We start from the raw sequence: 21298 nt of genomic DNA, 5'->3' as shown, positions 1-21298 counted from the left end.
AGTTCAGAGTCCCTTGGTGTTTTCACAAAGGACATTTGTAAGGGAGGCATCATACCTTGCTTAGGCCAACAAGCCTTTATCCTTCATTAATCCAACAAATGTTTACACTGCTCTGCCCTTCAAGCATAATCTCTGGGTTACATAGTCATGCTTCCCCTGCCCAACATATCCCAAGGCGCTTATGGACTCTTAGAAGAGTTTGCAGCCCTTCCCAGTGTGGCTGAGAGCAGCAGGTTTGGTTAATGGAGCAATCACTGCAACTGTGACCTGTCTTGTTAAGGGAAGGGAAAGAAGTGAGCGTTTTAGTGGGCATATGCACCGTGCTACCTGTGTTATATTGGTTAGCTCATTCAATACTAAGGAGGCTAACCCTGTCAAGTTAGAATGTGTTCAAAATTTCTTTCCTTTTATTCTATATTATGGAAATAACCCATGATGAATTACTTAATACTCTAAATTTGAAATCTTCTCTATATAAGCATACCCTGGTTGAAATCTAAAACTACTCTGATGATGCAGGATGCATTAATAAATGGGAGAATTGGGTAAATCATGGCAAGGACATAAGGTAATAAAAAAAATCTCTTGCTTTTTGCTTAGGGTATAGAATGTGTCAAGAAAAAAACTCAAATAGTTTGAAAGTTTGTTCAAGGAATGTAGAGAAGATTGACCTCTCTTCTGTTTTTCAGATACATTCCACCACTGATCTGGGGGAAAAGTGGACACATCCAAACAGCCTTGTATGGGAAGATGGGAAGGGTGAGGTCACCACACCCTTATGGGCACCGGAAGTTTATCACCATGTCTGATGGAGCCACTTCTACTTTTGACCTCTTTGAGCCCTTGGCTGAGCACTGTGTTGGAGGTGAGCAAGTTTAGGTCATAAAATTGGGCCATCTCTCAGAGAAGGAACACTAGTCAGTGGGGAACACAGTGAGGAGCACACATGTGGCTTGTGCCACCCACTGTCCCACTGCATTTGGGGGCTGTAAGTCGGCTGAGAGTCATCACTTAGTAGTGTCCTATGAGAATTTGCTCCAGTCCCAATAGCCCTCCAGAGAAAGCATTGTAGAAAACAGTCGTATAATTCTCTTGTGAAATACAGAAGTGTAGTCTAAAAGGATTGGGGAGAGCCTGGGGCCCAGCATCCCCACCCAGGACCAGGGCTGAGTCAACATCGCAACAGAGGCCCAATTATTCTAAGTGCTTTATATATGAGGTTATCTCATTTACTCCTCCTCACAGCCCTGCAAGATTAGTGCTTTTTTATTCTCACTTTACTACTGGGGAAACTGAAGCTTGGAAAAGCAGTATAGGCTGGTTTTGTTTGTTGAATAACAGTATTTAAAAGCCATCGGATACCCTATGCATAGGTTTCCTTGGACAAAAAGACACATTCAAGTCATAGTCATTGTGCATGGGTCAGGGACATCTATTTCTGAGAAACAACTCCATTTTCCATTGCTGCTGGAATTGGGCATTATTCTATTCAATCTATACAATAAATACATGTTATAAAACAATTCATAGTGAGGGCTTTTGAAAAAGTGGAGTTAGATGCCAGCATTCTTTTGAATGCCATTTCTATCAGAAGAAAATGTGTCTTTTACATATTCAAAGGCAGCTCCTTTTTTTATAGGAGTGTGGTAATTATTTATGGGTAAATAGCATGCCTGTAATTCCAGCTACTCTAGAAGCTGAGGCAGTAAGATCACAAGTTCAAGGCCAGCTGGGCAATTGAGTGAGACTCTATCTCAAAACAAAATGAAAAAGGGGCCCAGTAGTAGAATGCTTGCCTAGCAAGTATAAGGTCCTGGCTTCAATTCTAGTATCATAAACAAATAAAATGATGATAACAAAAACAAAATACAAAGGGATGAGGATGTAGCTCTATGATCTAGTGCTTGCCTAGCATACACAAGGCCCTGGGTTCAAGCCCCAGCAGTAGGGGGAAAATTCCAGTAAATGTATTATAACTCTCATTTATTTAAAGTAACTAGAACTGCTGATTAGCTGATAATAAAGGTTTAATTTTTATTCCTTCTCCCTGAAATTCACATCCCCAGACCCTTCACTTGGCTGCCTTGTCATTCAGATCTCAACTCAAATGTCACTTCCTCAGAGTCCCAGCTCCTCTATCAAACATTTCCTTCCTAGTAGATTCCTCATGCTTCGCTGCTTTGGTTTTTCATGGTACCTGATGGTCTCTAAAGTAATCTGTGTACTTGTTCATGATCTGTCTGCTGGAATGCAGGAATCCCCAGAGCCCAATAAACAGTCATGGAAAGAATGGATAAATGAATGGGATAGGAATTCACATTGTGTTTATAAATCTTGTAGCTGATCTTTCAAATATTTATTTTTCCACCGTACCCAATTCTCTTGTTTTTAGTGCTTTACTTCCTCTACAATTTTTTAAATTTAGCTTAACCATTCTACAGGACTGAGGTAGAGAGCTGAAAAGGGCAAAACTCTGATTTTTTAGTGGTATATATCTGTGCCTCTCTGTCACCCCGTTTATGAAGGATATTCTGGGGAAGGCAATATCTGTGCCCAAGAAATGTTCCAAGTAAAACTTCTCTTTTCCCTTGCATGATTTTTTATGGCTATAAAAGAAATAAGTGCTCATTTTAGAAAATTGAGATAATACAGAGAAGTTTTAAAAGAATCACCATCCAACATACTTTTTTAAACATCTTGTTCTATTTCCTTCTAGTTTTATTCTATTATTTTTCTAAACTCTGAATTATTATACATTATATTAGAAATACTTTCATTTCATGTCATTAAAAGTCTGAAAGTCAGGCTGGGGTTGTGGCTCACTGGTAGAAGCACTCACCTATCACCAGTGAGGCACTGGGTTCAATCCTCAGCGCCAAATAAAGAAAAATAAATAAAGATATTTTGTCTATCTACAACTAAAAAAATATTTTAAAAAAGTCTGAAAGTCTTCAAACATGTAGTTTTTTAAACATTTTTATTTGTAGATGGACAAAATATCTTTATTTTATGTATTCATTTTTATGTGGTGCTAAGGATCCAACCCAGTGCCTCATGCATGTGAGGCAAGTGCTCTACCACTGAGCCACAACCCTAGCCTCCAAACACATAGTTTTAATGATTTCTGTTTTGTTTTTTTTTTAAAGAGAGAGGTGAGAGAGAGAGAGAGAGAGAATTTTTGATATTTATTTTTTAGTTTTTGGCAGACACAACATCTTTATTTGTATGTGGTGCTGAGGATCGAACCCGCACGTATGCCAGGCGAGTGCGCTACCTCTTGAGCCACATCCCCAGCCCTTAATGATTTCTTAATAGTCTGTGTTGTGGTCATATTCCATAGTTTAACCATTCTTCTATTATTGGGCAGTTAGCTTGTTTACAGTTTTGTCATTATGAATAATTCTATGATGAGCATCCTTAGTTATAAAATTTTAGGCAAGATTCTGATAATTGGAATACTAGGTCAATGTTTATAAAAATACTAAGGTTTTTCTTTTCTTTTCTTTTCTTTTTTTGGTACTGAAGACCAACCCTAGGGCCTAGTACATGCAAGACAAGCACTCTCTCACTGAGCTACATTCCTAGTCGCCAAATTTTAAGGTTCTTTATGTATATTATAAAATTGCTTATTAATTCACATTTCCCTGCCAGCATTAAGAAGTTTTCAGTTGTTTTTCCTCTTAATTTAAAGGAAAACTTGTCAGATTTAATGAAAAAATATGTATTCACATTTTCAAGTAGATAATTCATGCTTGTGATAGAAAATATAAGATGTACTAAAGATACACAGTGAAAGTATAAGTCTCTCTTCCCATCTCTACTGTCCCTCACACCCTTCCCCATTGGTACCCACTGTTAGGTTTCTTTTGTATGATTCCAGAGCTACTGGATGCATTTATAAACATAGACATTCTTTTATCCTCCATACAAATAGCAGCATATTATAAACTTTTCTACATCTAGCTCTTTTTACTTAATATATATAGGAGAGTTTGCCATATGAAATTATATAAAGACATCTAAATTTTTTTAAACGTCACATGTATATCATCACTTGGACATGCAGTCAGTCATTTATTCAACCAGACCCCTGTTTCTGGACATTTAGATTATGTTCAATCTTTTGCCCTTAAAAACCTACTAAATATATACTGTTTTTCATATGTACAGGTTAATCTATGGGATAAATACCTGAGAATAAAATTGCTGGGTCAGAGGAGTCTGTGCAAACACTTCTTTTTATTTTCCTATTCATTTGTTCATGCAGAACAGTAGTAATGTTCAGGTACTTGTGTAGTAATTTTTATAGTAATTTTATGTCTATTGAATTAATAATAAAAAATTGAGCTCCATTCAATGATGCACACCTGTAATCACAGCCATTCAGTAGGCTAAGCCAGGAAGATCACAAGTTTGAGACCAGCCTGGGCAACTTAGCAAGACCCTGTCTCAAAGTAAACAATAAAAAAGCTGGGGTGTAACTCAGGGGTAGAGAACCTCTGGGTTCAATCCCCAGTACTAAGAAAAAATTTTTTGAGATTTATATATTTTTCATTTTATTTATTTTTTAAAATATTTTTTAGCTGTTGATGGACCTTTATTTTATTCATTTATTTATATGTGATACCGAGAATCGAACCCAGGGCCTCACACATGCTAAGCAAGTGCCTTACCACTGAGCCACAACTCCAGCCCTCTATTTGTTTTTAATAAATAATTTCTATTGTATTTTTCAAATGTACCTGTATCTGACTGACAGATTGGAAAATTTTTAAATTGACCCTTCATCATAAATAGTTTGGGAATCATCAAAATAGCTCCAGCTAGAAGGGAAAAATACTGTTTTTCACAGAATTGAGTGAAAAGATATATGTTAAATTCCTTTCTCCTATAAATACACAATGGAATATTACTCAGCAATAAAAGAGAATAAAATCATGGCATTTGCAGGTAAATGGATGGAGTTGGAGAACATAATGCTAAGTGAAGTTAGCCAATCCCAAAAAAACAAATGCCGGGGATGTTTTCTCTGATATAAGGAGACTGATTCTCAGTGGGGTTGGAAGGGGAAGCATGGGAAGATTAGACAAACTAGATAGGGCAAAGGGGTAGGAGGGGAAGGGAGGGGACATGGGGATAGGAAAGATGGTGGAATGAGATGGACATCATTATCCTAAGTGCATGTAATGAAGACACGAATGATGGAATATACTTTTTTTTATACAACCAGAGATATGAAAAATTGTGCTCTATATGTATAATATGAATTGTAATACATTCTGCTGTCATAGATAACAAATTCGAATTTTTAAAAATTTCTTTCTCCTGTCTTCAAATCCAGTGAAGTGTAGTTGTTTATATTCTTTGTCATATTCATTGTATACATCCGGATCTCTTTCTCCACCCTATAGATGATGTCACCATGGTCATCTGCCCTGGAATTGCCAATCACAGTGAGAAGCAGTACATCCGCACCTTCGTTGACTATGCCCAGAAAAATGGCTACCGGTGTGCAGTGTTGAACCACCTGGGTGCCCTGCCCAACATTGAATTGACCTCACCACGCATGTTCACTTACGGTAAATAGGGTGTATGGCCAATAGTGTCCAAGTTCGGACAAATGGGGGCCCCCTTTTCTGTTCTCTGCAAATGTGCTGTTGCTTTTGCTTCTGCCTTGTGTGGAATTTATGCCTATCTGCAAGAGATGGTGGGGCACACATTTATAACAGTAGCAACTTATGCTGTATGTTTATGATGCCATGCTTCAACACAGTTTTAGAAGTGGGTACGCCAACCACCCCTGGCTCACAGAGGCAGAAACCGAAGCTCACAGGAAAGGCCTTTCCTTAGGTACCCTGGCTGATAAGTGTCACAGCAGGGCTAGGAGCCAGCTAGATCTGGGAGTAGAACTTATGCCTCTCACCACTGTGCCATCCTGACTCTCAGGCAAGTGTGTAATGAGACACGTGAATGTCAGGAAGGGAATCTGGCACATTAGAAACTTACAGGATTTTCAAGTTCCTCGAGGACCAGAATTGGTTCTCATATTTAGGCAAATCCTTCTTCTTTTTTTTTTTAATTTTTTATTGTTGGTTGTTCAAAACATTACATAGTTCTTAATATATCATATTTCACACTTTGATTCAAGTGGGTTATGAACTCCCATTTTTACCCCGTATACAGATTGCAGTAGGCAAATCCTTCTTGACTTTAATTGAAATCCTGTATTTGTTAAGGCTCTAGCTTCTGAACTATTCATTCTTGATTAATATTTAGTTCTCCCTTCACATAATAAGTATACAATAATAAACAGAATTATGCATCTGTATGTGCACAAGCATTTGGGATGTTTATGACTAAATAATATGTTTTAATGGGAAACAACCACATAATAACTATGATGTTCTATTACTTCCTCCCATTCTGTCTGTATCTATGTGCATATAGTTTTTATTGAGTTGTAGTCATGGCATGTGTACCTATGGTGACTTTTTAAAGTAACTCTATAGTCACCAGCATAAAAGATGGATAGTTATTCTGTTTAATTATTCTAAGAGCCACATTGATATTACTATTCTGTTGTAGTTTATTTAACCATTCCTCTTTTAGGACATGTAGGTCATTTAAAGTTTTTTAGCATTTTAAATGATGGTGCTATGAAGCTCTTTTTAACTTTTTTTTTTACATTGCGACCAAATGTAAACGTCTTATTAGCAAACATTTGTTTTTAGGGGGTATATTGTTTATATTGGGATCTGATGACATTGTCCCTCACCTCAAAGGAGAAGTATTGGATCCCTACAGGGGCACTATAAGCCTTACAGGGTAAAAACAGTAATGCCCCGGATCCACAGTGCTAGAAGGGAAGACACACAAGCAATATAAAAAGACAAGGGAAGAAATTGCCCCCAAACAAATCAAGATACTACATATTAGAATCCATGGCCAGCACAGCAGAAGATAGACTGAGAAGGAGTTCAGGATGTGCATATTTAAAATGTTCTGTGAATTAAAGAATGATATAAGCAGCAAATACAGTCAGCAAAAGATCATTTTGACAAAGAGCTACAGAAAGAAATACAGAAAGCAAAAGATTACTTCAATATGGACACAGAGGTTCTAAAAAAAAAAAGAAAACAGAAAGCCTTGAAATGAAAGAATAAACTAAATTAAAAGTTCAATTGAGTATTACCAATAGATTAGACCACTTGGAAGACAGGACCTCAGACAATGAAGACAAATATAACTATATTGAAAAGAATGTAGATAACACAATGAAAATGGTAAGAAACAATGAGCAGAACATTCAAGAAATATGACATAGCATAAAAAGACAAATGTTTTTATTTCTAAGGTATATGCATTGACAAAATCTGCAAGAAAAAGCTCTTCAATGTACAACTTCAAAATATAAATATGAACATTCTCATTATAATTAAGCTTCAAGTCAGGATTTTTTATAATGGACTTATAAAAAATTAATGAAATACTCTTATTCTTAAGTTCTAAACAGCTGGTTCTGGTGCAAGGAAGTGATTTCACTGATCCTTAGGATGCAAGTGGAAGCTCTTTAACTCTTTAGTGACTTCTTTGGAGTAAGTTTCCAGTGAAATTATGGAGTTAACATTTTTTATGTGTATTCATACATAGCAATATATTGCCCTCTAGCAAGGTCATTCCAGTTCATGATGCCTTTGGTAACATATAAGGTCACTCTCCTCCAAGGGCAGGGCAGGGAAGTGGGCACATCCAGGCCTGGGGCTAGGTACTCTGAGTCTGTTTCCTCCTCTGCATTTACTCCCACACCTGAAGACACCCATTGTATAGGCTCTGTTCTGTTCAGCAGTTTTGTCAGTGGCTTGAAGACAGACAATTATACAGATTTGCAGATAAAACACAGGCATTTTGGGAGTGAGAAAAAGAATTGGATCCAGAAGGCCTAAATAAGCAAAATCTAATACAAATGAAAACAGTGGGAAATAATCGTAAGGTTCTGTATGTGGACTTAGAGCTCCATCTAAACAAATAGTTGATGAGAGGTGTGGCTTGGCTGCAGGGCAAGCAGAGACTTAGGAGCACAAGTGTGCCAAACTGCACAAGAAATGCCAGTGAAGGCACTTAATGTGAGCCAGCCCTGTGCTTGTCTCATCTAGATATTGTCCCCTCAGCCTCACCCAGGAATTAGTGAACTTCTGATTGAAAGACTAAGACACAGAAAGTTAAGCCATTTGGCCAAGGGCATGGAACCTGTAGACAGAAGAGTTAAAAGATAGGAACCTAATCCTGCTACCTCATCCTCCAGAACCATCTCAGAGCTGGTAGAATGGCTGGCTCTGTGGGAATTGGCCCCCCATACCCCGTGTACTCTGAGTGGTGGCTAGAGGAGGCCACATGAATGCATTACCAAGTCAGGGGATCTGGTTAGAAAAAGGTGCAGAGAAGAACAGACTCTGTGTGGAGTGTTCTCTCAGGAAGGACCCCAGTCAAGAGACAGGCCCTGGCTCAGCTACTGCAGCACTGCTGTCAACTGGCCACATGGCCTTGAGCAGTTTGCTTAACCTCAGTTCCAGATTCAACTACAATAGTAGGTGGGTTGCTGAGTACTTGGCAGGTAGTTGAGGGATTAAAAAACTAACGTAGTAACCATTTATTAAATGTTGGGTTTATTCTTATTTCAATACTTGGAGGTCTGTTAATGTTGGTTAATGTTTTTGACCAGATTTTTTTTAAAAAATCATATTCTGAAGGGAAAGTTGAGTCTATCAGTAAACCATTGTAGCCTAGTGTGATGAGTGCCCTAGAAGAGGGGCTGGTGGGCATGGGGACGCCAGCTAACTCTGGAGGTGAAGAGTCATGCTGCAGTGGGAGGAGTCTCCCAAGAAAGGCATTGAGCTGGGTCCTCAAAGGTGAGCTTATAAACAAGGGCTCTGGGCAGGATAATCCCAGCAGAAAAACAGCTTGTTGGGCCTAGTTGGTGGTATAGTTGGGCTAATGAGTTATATCTGAGCATGAAAAAATCTACACGGTTGAGGTGGATCCATTTAGGGAACACATCAGTCCTGTCCCCGTCACCCCCCATTTCCCCATTTCCTTTTATTTGTTACATTTTTGTTTCATCAGAATTTTAGAAGTGAATTCCTACAGTTTGTTTTACTTTGGTAGTTTTCCCGAAAGGTTACTTGGGATGATTTTTCTAGCCCTGCTATTTAATTGAATACATTGGTGCATCTTTTAACTTTACAGTGCCTCTTATACCCTTTGGAAATAAGATTTAAAAAAATGTGACCTTAATGGGTATAAGATCCAGAAGTCACACACAATACTGAAATCTAAAATGTAAAGCATCTATGGTAGCTGGGAGGACACCAAGGAAAGGAAATGCTAGTGTTTCCTTTGGTGCCATTGTGATATATGTTATTTTAGCTTAAAATTATGAGTTTTTAATAAATGGTTCTCTGGACTGGTGGATAAAGAGCACTCCTTTAGTGAAGGTGGCCTTGTGCATGAAGGCAAAGCCCAGGCTTATTACTTTTATACTTATATATAAAATTAAAATACATATACATATATATTTTTTTAATTTTTATTTTTTGGTACCAGGATTGAACTGAGGGGTGCTTCATTACTGAGCCACATCCCCAGCTCTTTTTTATATTTAGAGACAAGATCTTACTAATTTGCTTAGGGCCTTGCAAAGTTGCTAAGGCTAGCTTTGAACTCAAGATCCTTCTGCTTCAGCCTCCTGAGCTGCTGGGATTTTAAGCATGCAACACCTTGCCTGACAGGCTTGTTACTTCTGGTAGGTAAACTGAGGCAGCTCAACAGTTAACATGCTGGAACTGAAAAACCCTCATCACTGTTTTGTTTTTGTACTGGGGATTGAACTCCGGGGCACTCAACCACTGAGCCACATCCCCAGCCCTATTTTGTATTTTATTTAGAGACAAGGTCTCACTGAGTTGCAAATTTGAAGCTAGCCTCAGCTAGCTTCAAATTTGCAATCATCCTATCTCAGCCTTCCAAGCCTCTGGGATTCGTGGATGGGCTTTTTAAATTAGCAAAAACATATCTGTAGCGTTTTGTTTCCATGCCCAATGTCATTAACTTTTAATTGCTATTGTTTTGTGACTTTTTGTAACTACTATTACTATTGTTTACTATTGTATTGTTTTGTATCTGGCCTAATATCCAGCAGTTCTCTTGCTTCTTCAGGGTGTGCTTTTCTCTCCTTGCCTTTCTATTTCATTCTGTTGGACTTTAGAATTATTTACTCAGGCTCTATGTTAAATTTGTGTCAGATATAATAGATTTGATTATGCTGTGGGAACAAACAGCTCCCCAAATTCTTAAAAACAAAGATGTTTTCTGCCTCACAGGACACATCCATCGTGGCACAGCAGGGGCTTCCGGGTCCCCATCATTATTTTCCTAGGGCTTAGGCTGGAGCAGCAGCCACCAGCTGGAGCCAGCCTCACAGAGAATGGAAAAAACCTGACTCTTGAAGCTTCTGAGAAACCATAGAGGTCACTCCTGGTCATAATTTATTGGCCAAAGTACACAAAATGGCCAAACCCAACTCCATTGAGGTAGAGATGCATCTTCCAGGAAGGGAAAATAGATACTAGCAAACTCTGCACAGTTTATTACAATTTTTAATAGAATTAATAAATATAAGTTAACTTGAAGAGTTCATTTGTACAGTACTTTTCTTCTTAAGGAACGTGGCATTTTTCTGAAACTCCTAGTTCTCCTCGTGTAGGTCATGGCTGTACTCTGGCTCAATAGTAGAATTCCCCCTGGGAACTTTTTAAAGATCCCAGGGCTGGATGCCAGCTCCTGGGGAGCCCATGGTTCAGCCAGGTTTTCAAAGCCACAGACGTAAGACTTGTTCCATTTCCTCTTTAGTTTTGTTTTGCTTTTAATTTTTATTATAGAAATTTTCAAAATATGCAGAAGTAGGGATAATAGTAGAATGAAACCAGAACAAACCCCAACGTGCCATCACCCCATAACAGTTACTCTGACCAGTCTTGTCTCTACCAGAAATAGATGCAAATGGGAATCTTTCCCCCTCTTTATTTTGAAAATTTGGTGTAGATGTCTTCTTTTGTATAAAGTATAGTTGGATATTATCAGGGAGACACAGATTTTTTTTTCCATAAAACAAGAAATCTTCACTTCTGCTGATGCTAAATGAAATCTGAAAGAGGGAGATGGGACTTGCTCCTCTTGCCTGCTTCCAGGATTCGAGTCAGGTCCATCAATATGTTCAATTGGCTGATAGGTTTCTTATGCTTCTTTTAATCTTCTTTCTTCCCCAACTAAGTCAGCTTCCTTTTCAGTATGGAGTGATTGGATGTGACATCGGGAGGCATTCTGGGTCCTCAAGACACGCTGCAGTCCACAAGTCAGGCTGCATGGTCCCACCCTAAGCATATGAGTGAGTGCCAGGGCCTGGCCCTGGCATCACCAAGTGCTAGAGGTACTCCAGAGCCTGCTTATCTCAGGTCCATTCAAGTTCTGTTTGGAAGGCCTTCCTGTGGCCTTCACACAGCTCCTCCCTGTCATTTGAGTTTCTCCAACATTTCACCTTTTCAGAGAGTCCTTCATTAATTCCTCCCCCCATGTAATGTGGCTCCAACCTCCCAAGTCATCCTCTACCTAATGACATTCTTGACATTTTTCAAGGCACTTGAGAATTGAAGTTCAGTATTTTTTTTCATCATTTGTGAACTTATATTCACTTATATTTACATGTTTATTACCTGCCTCTCCACCCAAAAAATCCACTTCATGAGAACAGGCAGTCTTTGTGCTCCCTGTGGTAGCTCCCATTTCCAAGAATCCTGATGAACCATAGACTTTGCTCCTCTCCTTAGACACTACTGCCTGCTGACTGAATGAGGATCCAGGTGATGGACGTGAAATGGCAGTTTGTGAATGTATGGTGTCTAAGTGGGTGTGCCTTACTGTTTGTTCTGCAAGTCCTCCTTTGTGCAAATCACATCTCTAGAGCAGAGGCCAGCCATTCAAGTCACCAAGAATACCCTTTTGGCTTTCTGAAATAGTTGTCTTCACCAGAAGAAATCAATAAAGGACTTTGACATGAAAACACTATATTCTTCTTTTCCTGTTATATACCTCCTCAGATCTCTCTCAGAAAATTACAAAAGATCTTTTCCTATTTATCAAACTAACTGTTCCAATCCATGCAAGCGTGAATCCCTTGTTACTAGCCATCTTTGCTGATGTGATTAGAAATGGTTGAAAACAGATCTCTCTTGCTCAGAAGAACGTCCTAAGTGGATAATTAGGTATTCTCAGAATCGTTGGTGCTGCCTTTCAAAGATAAATTCACTAAGGAAAGTCCTTCATGATAGTAGTCACCATCTATCTCACACTAATAAATGCCAGGCATGTGCTGAATTTTGTGTGTGTGCTTCATTTGATCTTTACTGCCTCAAAGGTAGGTATAATTAGTATCACAGGCTTGAGGAGGTTGAGGTTAAGTTCCTTGTTTAGGGTCATGTGATTAGTAAGCAGAACCAGTATTCAAACTGATTTTTTGTTGTTGTTGTTGTGGTTGGGGAGGTGCTAGGGATTGAACCCAGAGCACTTTACCACTGAGTTACATCCCAAGCCCTTGTTCTTTTTTTTCCCCCCAATTTGATTTAATTTTATTTTGAGACAGAGTCTCACTAAGTTGCCCATATTGGCCTCAAACTTGCAGTCCTCCTGCCTCAGCCTCACCAGTAACTGTAGCGTATGTCACTACACCTGGCTAAACTGTATGATTCTTAACCCCAATTCAATAACACCTCTGCTGTTGTGTTAATTTCCTATTTAGAATATGGTTCATTAGGATAGAGAGGAGCAGGAAGATATTTGAACATTCAAAAAGGTTTTTCTCCACTTTGGTGGCAGTAGATATTACTGTTTGTATTGATAGCTGTCACTTTCATGGTGTTTGCTCTGTACCAGGTACATTTATTATTTACTCGGGCTCTATGTACGTACAAATTAAACCAGTCATCTCCCTTCTACAGATGAGGGTCCAGCAGGATGTAGTAATGCTCCATATCACAAGGCTGACAGGAATGGGTGACCCTGTTTCAAGCTCAGGCAATCTAGCTGTTGTCTGAGAGTTCATGCTCCAGAACAATGGGCTACTTTCCCTTTCATATAAAAAAGTGCATCCTGCTGATACTTCTGAGGTGTTAGGAAATAGGTCTCACTCAGATGCATTTTAGATACAAGGCAAAAGAACACCTGAGAGCTGCTTAAAGCCACAGAAATGGGCCTGGTGGATTTGGGTTCATTCATCCAGCTTCCTCCAGAGCCTCATGGGGCCACCCCCTATAATGAAGATACAGGTATAAATTTAAGTCCCTGCCTTCAGAAATCTCCCAGTGTATAAGGAGCACCTCACATCTAACGTGGTTAAGGAAAGGGCATATGGCCACAATCAGTTTAAGCTTATTTGCTGGCTTTATCCAAAAAGAGTATTTACCAATAAGAGTATCTTTATCCAAAACGAGTATCTACTTTTCAGGGACAAGAACCAGATCTTAGTTTTTTAACTGTTGTATTATTTTCTGTTAATCTCCTGCATGTAGTACCTCTCTTAGATCTTCTCAGGAAAGACTGCACAGGGCAAGAGCCAGTTCTTTAGAGACCCATAGGTGGAGGCTGAATGCCTAGTGGAAGAGTTGAGGAAGGTTATGGGGGAATCAGCAGTAACACAAAGGCACAGAGTCCAGCAGATACCAGACAATGACAATGATGATTGTCTTTATTAGTCCTTTACTCTAACTTTGTGTTTTCTGTGAGCCAACTTAGAAAAGAAGAGGCAAGTGTTTACAGGAACAGTTAACCAACCTTGCCTTTGTAGCAGCTTCGTATAGTGACCTTATGAACATTTGAACTTCCACAAGGACTAATTTGAGACACCATTCTTGTTTAGTGCAAAATGCTTTCTTCTTTTTTGAGCTTGGTCTGAGTTATGTCTCTTTCTGTGGTCACAGGGGTGACCAGGCCCTGTGAGTTATTTTGAAGGAGAAATGCTTGCTTTCCTGTTGCAGAACTTTCAGGATGGGCCTCCTAGTCAAATCTGGGTGGATCACACATCTTCAGCTCAAAGCTATTAGTTTCAATATTCAAATAGAGTCAGCTCGTGTGTGAGTAGGTGGTGCTGGGGATTGAACCTAGGAGCTCACACATGCTGACCAAGTGCTCTACCACTGAGTTACACCTCAGCCCTGGAGTAAACTCTTAAACTTAGTACTGGAAAGATTTTTTAATTGCTTTCCGTGCTTTGTTTACTGTATTTTAACTTATAAAGATACTTTTCTTTCTTTTAAAAAAATTCTCTTCTACTTACCTCAATATAGTCCATAGACTTTTTTAAACTAGAAAATATTAAATATTTCTTTTTAATAAATTAAATTAAATTACATTAGCTGATATGGCCAAAAATAAAATATGAACCTATTAGGATGACTAGTAGCACCCACCATAGTGAAATTTTCAACCTGTCTTAAAGTTCACTAAACTGTCTTATTGGTAAATAAGAAATGGGATACTACACTGGAACAGGCCAGGTTCCATCTCTGTGATGTGGATGAGATCAGTCAATAGCACTTGGAAAAGAAGGAAGACAGAGAAGTCTTAAAAATGTTTTGAAGTATATTATTTACAAAGAGCCTACTCTTTAGTTGGAACACTGACTTAATTGATTTTCTAACCCAGACAATGTTTGGAATGTGTTTTTGTCAGTGATGTTTGGGGACCAGAAAGTTCAGAGCCTATCTTTGCAAAGAGCCTCATACCCCAACAGTCCTGTGTTTATATTCAGAGCAAACTATAACTGGATCATGTCTATCAGCCAAGGAGTAAACTGAAGCCAGAATTTTCCAGCTGATGATGATTCTGGTCCTAGTGTCACATCTTCATATCTTGAAGTTTTATTGCCAGAAAGTTAAGAGATGAGCAAAAGGATCCTGAGTTTGATCTTGATTTGAAGAGAGAAAAACTAAAATTTTTATGTCTCTTCTATATCAGGTGACAGGAATAAAAATAACCTAGCTTTGGCCCCCATAGGGTGACCAAGTCCCTTATGACCATGAGCCTCCTAAGAACTTAACACCCTTTTCTGACCAGAACACCAAGCATTGAAAAATGGGCTCAAAAGTTGTAAATTGATTCTTCCTGTGAGTTAACTATAAATAATAAATAAATGAGTCCTTTCCTTACTTCTAAATTCTTGACTCTCTAGCATTAGACATCAAGCTGAGAAGTACCTAAAATCATAGCATTGGGATTCTGTTGCTTAGAGAAGGAGCTCTTTAATTGAGTTTAACACTAGAAGTTTTTGTTTTTTAAAATACCTTTTGGAACTTGAAGGTAAGGTCAGAAAATTTTACTTTGCTTAGAGAGCAGCCTTTCAGTCTTGGAATTGAGAGGCCCTGGACCTGAAATGACTGTATAATATAGTATTGCAACTGGGACATTTTTGAGAGTAAAGAAGGACCTTATTAATAGCTACATCTAAACAGCAGGCAGATCCCAGGACTCTCTCAGACAAACTAGGATGGACAGTCATTCCTCACCATAAAGGAGATACATATAATAAAGAAACTTCAATTTTTTTCTACTGTTCAATCCATCTTATAATATTTGATTAGCTCATGAACCTAGATGTTTCTATAGACATCTCATATCTACCATTTTAATTGATAGAGATTCAATTTGGGATTGTGTTCATGATTCCAGATTGACAAATATGAATTATGTTGCCTCTGCCTGAAACAGTCAAGTTGATGATGGCAGAAGAACACAATGGGAAGGAAGGAGGTGGGGAAAGGTGAAAGGAGAGAGAACATAAAAGGGAAAGGAGTAAAATATGGAAGCTCCAGCATCTGGCAAGACCACCTGCTGAGAGTCAGGGCTGGGAGCTTCAGGACATGCAAAGGGGTCATATCCAGAGCAGAATTGTAGAGAGGCAGTGATGATAGGTTCTGCACTTTCAGAATGAGATCTGAATGCTGAAGATGGCAGCTATAAGAGGGCAGTTTTAGGCAGTTTATACCTGGAGAAACAAAACTAAAAGTACTCTTTTTTGTTTCAGAGATGAGACCCACCCAAGCAAACTAAAGTGATGGGCAAAAAGGGGCTCCCACCTTATTGCTACAGCTATTTTCTTCCCAAGTGACCCAATTTAGTAATAGCTTCCCTTTTGGCTTTAAGAAATGACTCACATACTTTCGATATGAAAGTGACAAGCTGCCAGGCCTCTTAGCCACCCACCTGTCAGTGAGCCATGTTCTTAGCCTGGCCATGTTTTTCTCTCAGATGAAACTTAGTAGGAAAGACATTCAAGTGCTTGTTTCCCACTCACTGTGCAGTCACACTGGCCAACACTGTGTGTTGTCATTCCATATGAATCAGACTTCCTTCTTATCCACCTAACATTTTGTGGCACACCCACCAAGTGCCAGGCCCATGCCTGGCATGGGGAATGCAGAGATGACTCAACGTCTCCATGAACAAGGAACACTAAGTCCCTGGGTCCTTACTTAGTCATGTTAGTGTCATTTGGGAAAGTGGCTTTTGAAATAGTAGCTTTCAAAAGGCCTTTGCCTTGTCTTTATTTGAGGGTGGGGGCTTGAAGAAAAAGGTACCAAGCCTTTCCTACTTTCAGCAGGGATGGCCTTTCCAGGATGGCCCTGTCTTCTTCCTCTCTCTAAGGCCAGGCTAGTGTATTAAATTTCATCTTGTCTTTGAAAAGCTGCAACAAGGTTAGCTATCTAATCGTGTTACTAGTGCTAATCCCAGAAGGATTAAATATCTAGAACTTCATTAAAATCTCCCTCGTATTAAAAAACAGATTACTGTAGCTCTTGGTAACCTAACAAGCCAGGGAGGGGCTCCCAGGCACTGAGGGTATTGGTAACTGGCATCAGGTGGAGGTCCCGGGAGGACCCAGTTTTCCAGAAGGCTAATCCTGGAGCTGGAGCTTGGCAGGCACACCATGTCTTTGCCCTTCCCTTGCCTGGGGCAAGTGGCAGCTCTTCATGGATCACCCAACAGCTTGTCCAGCATCAGGCAAGGCTGGCCTTTTATCCAGATCAGATGTGTTTAGATTTAATTAAAAGGAAACTCCCCAAGAGCCTACACAATAAGCTTTAATTGTTCCTCAGTGGTATAGCAAATCCAAGTTTTGTAACTGCCCCAGTGACATCTGAACATCTGCCCTAGGTCTCAAATAATTAATATCAAATCAGAATAAAGATAGATGAGTCTAAAAGGAATCAGGGGAAAATAAGACTTTCAATAATTAAACAGTACAATAAAACTAACAATACATAAGTACGATTACTTATGTAGAATTGTGATACAAGGCAAATGCTTAGCCTACCTGTACTTTCTAAATCCAAAACTCTGGAATTGGGGCTCCCGATGACTGTTTCAAGGAGCTCTCTGTTTAAACTTATTTCTAGAACTGATTAATATATCATTCTTATGATGACATTTCACCTCCGTGTAGCTTTTCTGACTCACTTTTTACAAGAAAGATCACTAGCAAGTAATTGTATATATTTAAGGATTTAAAGCTTGTTTTTGTCAGGTGTTTGATGAGTTTGGAGGGTGTATCTCGTTGTGTTGAGTGAGGACTGGCCCCTGTAGAAGCCTTGCATTGAGGAAATGTTTAGAAAGTTGCTACCAGTCTGACGTCTCCACTTCAGATACTTCCAAAGTCTGTGCAGTGCCCCCATCTTTGAAGGCTGCTTATTGCAAGTGGAAGGGAAAGAAGTTGGAAAAGAGATGGTCCAGGCATAGAAGAAGGGGTGCCTCAAAAAATACTTTCTCATTTTGGTCTGAGCTGGTGAGGTCCTTGATCTTTAGAGCAGTAAAGTACCAGGCACATTGGATCCTCTAAAAGAATACCCATGCCCAGGTCATGCCCAGGTCCTACCCAGACATTCTGATTTAATTATCCTGAGGGAGGGTCATGCATTAGCATATATTTTTATCTTATTTTTATTTTGCACCAGAAATTGAACCCAGGGATGCTTAAGCACTGAGCTACATCCCGAGCCCATTTATACGTGTGTGTGTGTGTGTGTGTGTGTGTGTGTGTGTACTTTTTTATTTAGAGACAGTCTTGCTAAGTTGCTAAAGCTGACTTTGAACTTGCAATCCTCCTGCCTCTGTCTCCTGAGCCACTGGAATTTTAGGCATGTACCATTAGGCCTGATTCATTAGCTTTTATTGGGCCAGGTGATTCAAATATACAATCAGATTAAAGAACACTGCTTTAAAGAAAAATCCAGAAATTTAGCATGGCCTTTCCAAGTGTTAAGCTGCAGATCCTTGTTTGAATGATTTTTTAAATTGTGATAAAATATGTATAACATAAAATTTACCATCTTAATTCTACAATTCAGTAGTGTTGTCACTTTGTTGTACAACTAATTTCCAGAATTTTCACTTTGCAAAATTGAGATTCATTAAACAACTCCTAATTTCTCCTTTTTCCAGCACTTGGCAACCATCATTCTATTTTCTTATGAATTTAACTACTCTAGGTACCATATAAATATTTGTGTTTTTGTAACTGGCCTCTTTCATTTAACGTAATGTCTTAAAGGTGCATCCATGTGGTAGCATGGTCATGATTTCCTTCTTTTTTAAGGCTGAATATCTTTCATTATAGGCAAAATACTATGTTTTGATGATTTGTCCATTCATCTGTTGATATTCTTGGCTGTTGTGAGTAATGCTGCTATGAACGTAGATGTACTTAAATGATATTTTCAAAATAAAAAATTGCAATCAGTCATAATCATATAACACTGAATGCTCATTATATTCTAGACCCAACTATAAGCCATTTATGTGTATCACCTTATTCAGGCCTCCAAACAACTCTATGAAGTATTTATTATTACCTTCAATTTACAGAAGAGGAAACAAACCCAGAATTAATTGTAATTTGCCCAAGGTAACAATATTTGGCAAAGTTTCTCAGGATAAAAAGTATCTGTAGTATAGGTTAAAAAATACCCATTTCTGTGGGCCCTGAGCCTCTCTCTAGCAGGAAACCAGAAACAGTAGATTTTCCTCATACCCAGGGCCACCTGTCACCAGAGGGAAATCTAGTAGCATTTGGGGCCACTAGGAGGTAAGCCCAGGCAGTCTGACCACAGACCCTTTCACTTAGCCTTGAGGCCACTCTGCTTCTTTATGAACCTGTATTTAGGGCCCCTAATGTCCTGAAGGAGGTGAACAAATGTTCTAATGAGATTTCTTAGTTTTTATTTGTTGTGTGACTGAGCATCTGTGATATCAGTGGAGTGCATTACATTACAGCACCTCATTTTAAATCTAGCACCTCCTAGAGGTACATGTTTCTTCCGTTGCTACCTTTTTAAAAAGAAAATCTTAGAAAAATTTGGATAAATTTGACCCAAGTGGGCATGAAAGCCTGGCCTTTCAAATTCCAGAGTGAAGAAGCCAGTTCCCTTTGGACCAGCTTCTTGACCCTTCAGAGGGTCCATTCTGTTCATTGGCATCTTTATTGAAGACTACAGACTGTCCCAGCCTGATGGGTGCAGGAGGGAGAAAAATAGGAAACCTGATCCTCTAGCATCTCACTGGAGTGAGGGAGACCTGCTTCCTTCCCAGGTGGAGCATAGGTCTCAACTGTACTGATACATAATGGTTTCTAAGACATTGTAGAGGGATAAAGGAAAGTACTAAAGAATGTGTATGCTACCACTGGTATTAAAAGAGAGATGGAGGGAGGGAGGGAGAGAGAGAGAGAGAAAGAGAAAATAGGAAACTTACTTTTTAAGCATCATTTATGTCATTGGAATTCTGTACCATATGCATGAATTGACTACTGAAAAAATTTTTGTTCAGATTCCTGGGCCTGGTCCCCATTTCATAAAATCAGCATATCTGGGGGTGAGGCCCAGGATTGCCCATTTCTGACACTCTGTCCAGGTGATTCTGGGCATACTGCAATTTAAGAACTCCTGCATGTGTTGGTTTGACTCAGTCTGCAGCCCACCATAAAAGGAAGACAGATACCTGGGAGCTTGCCCCAGGCATGGCTTGCTGATTAGGGAAGAAACTGTCCAAATCCATTAGGGATGTCAAAACTTCTGAGCCAGTGCCCAGGTCAGCAACTCATCTTTCTACTGTAAATTCATTCTCTTCTCATACCAGTCTGGGTTATTTGGTTTGATACTGGGAATTGAATCCAGGGGCACTTAACCACTGAACTACAAACCCAGCCCTTTTTATTATTTTTTAATTTTGAGACAGAGTCTCAATAAATTGCTGAGGCTAGCCTTGAACTTGTGATCCTCCTAACTCTGGCCTCCCGAGTCCCTGGGATAATGGGTGTGTGCCACTGCATTCATCACCAATTTGTTTTGTATATGCTTCCTGCCAATATTCCTAACTTTCCCCAGTAGGTGTTACTTAAGTTGGCTTCCTGAGTCTGAGGTTGGGTCTTAGAAGGATGTGGTGAATCGCTTTACTTATATATGGCCATTTGTCTCCTCTTCGTAGCAAAGCTGTAGAAACACAGCATGGCTCCTAGCTTCCCAAGGGGATACCAGCTGAGGTCATTCCTCCTGAGCAAACTAGGCAAACACCTCTCCATCCAGAAGGCTCCTCTGAGTATTTCTGAATGGGGCTGCCTCCCTTGGCACCCTGTCCCAACGTCACAAAGAACATCTTATCCTAATCCTACAGAGCATCCTGGCCATCCCTCTGGACTAAATTTGCCTTTCCTTCCCTCCCCTACACTGACAAGAAGATCCTGTAAATAACAGCCACTTGGTACTTTTCTTAACACATGAATCATTGTCCACCTGAGTATAGCATCCCAATGTAGCTCATGAAACTATTCTCGAAGGGATTTACTCTTGGTTTATTTACATTTGTATGTGAACATATGTATTCATGCACACCTGAATCTATTCCAATATCTATGAGCATCTAAACTAGTTTCTCATGACCCATCCTTAAAGGAGCATCTATTTGATACATGGAACCTCTGCTTGCGGGTACTTCTGATGCTTGTTTAATACTGGGGGAGGGAGGAGTGACTTCTAAGTAGCCAAAGAATAGTTTCTGTCTGCCTATCTCCCCCTACCCTCCCTCAAAACACACATAAATTTCTTGTCTTTTAGTATATTTGCACCAATTTAGTAACCTTCCAGCTTGCATTTTCTCCAACATTTGTTGCACCTAAAATAATTGAGTGACCTCACTTGTTTTTTGC

At 39.4% G+C, this 21298-nt stretch overlaps 1 protein-coding gene across 3 annotated transcripts in view; it reads left to right on the top strand.

Moving 5' to 3' along the window:
* The window catches only part of Abhd2 (abhydrolase domain containing 2, acylglycerol lipase), a 104379-nt gene that overhangs the window by 58873 nt on the left and 24208 nt on the right, over positions 1-21298 (top strand). For all 3 annotated transcript variants that reach the window (XM_005320128.5, XM_078051182.1, XM_078051183.1), the window contains 2 exons: positions 690-865; positions 5412-5579. In XM_005320128.5, coding sequence (XP_005320185.1) covers positions 690-865; positions 5412-5579 — 344 coding nt within the window. The remainder of the gene's footprint in view (positions 1-689; positions 866-5411; positions 5580-21298) is intronic.

Source organism: Ictidomys tridecemlineatus, chromosome 5, assembly GCF_052094955.1.
Source record: "Ictidomys tridecemlineatus isolate mIctTri1 chromosome 5, mIctTri1.hap1, whole genome shotgun sequence".
Classification (NCBI taxonomy): Eukaryota; Metazoa; Chordata; class Mammalia; order Rodentia; family Sciuridae; genus Ictidomys; species Ictidomys tridecemlineatus.
Note: the sequence above shows the minus strand (reverse complement) of the source record. Positions and strands in the feature narration are given on the sequence as shown.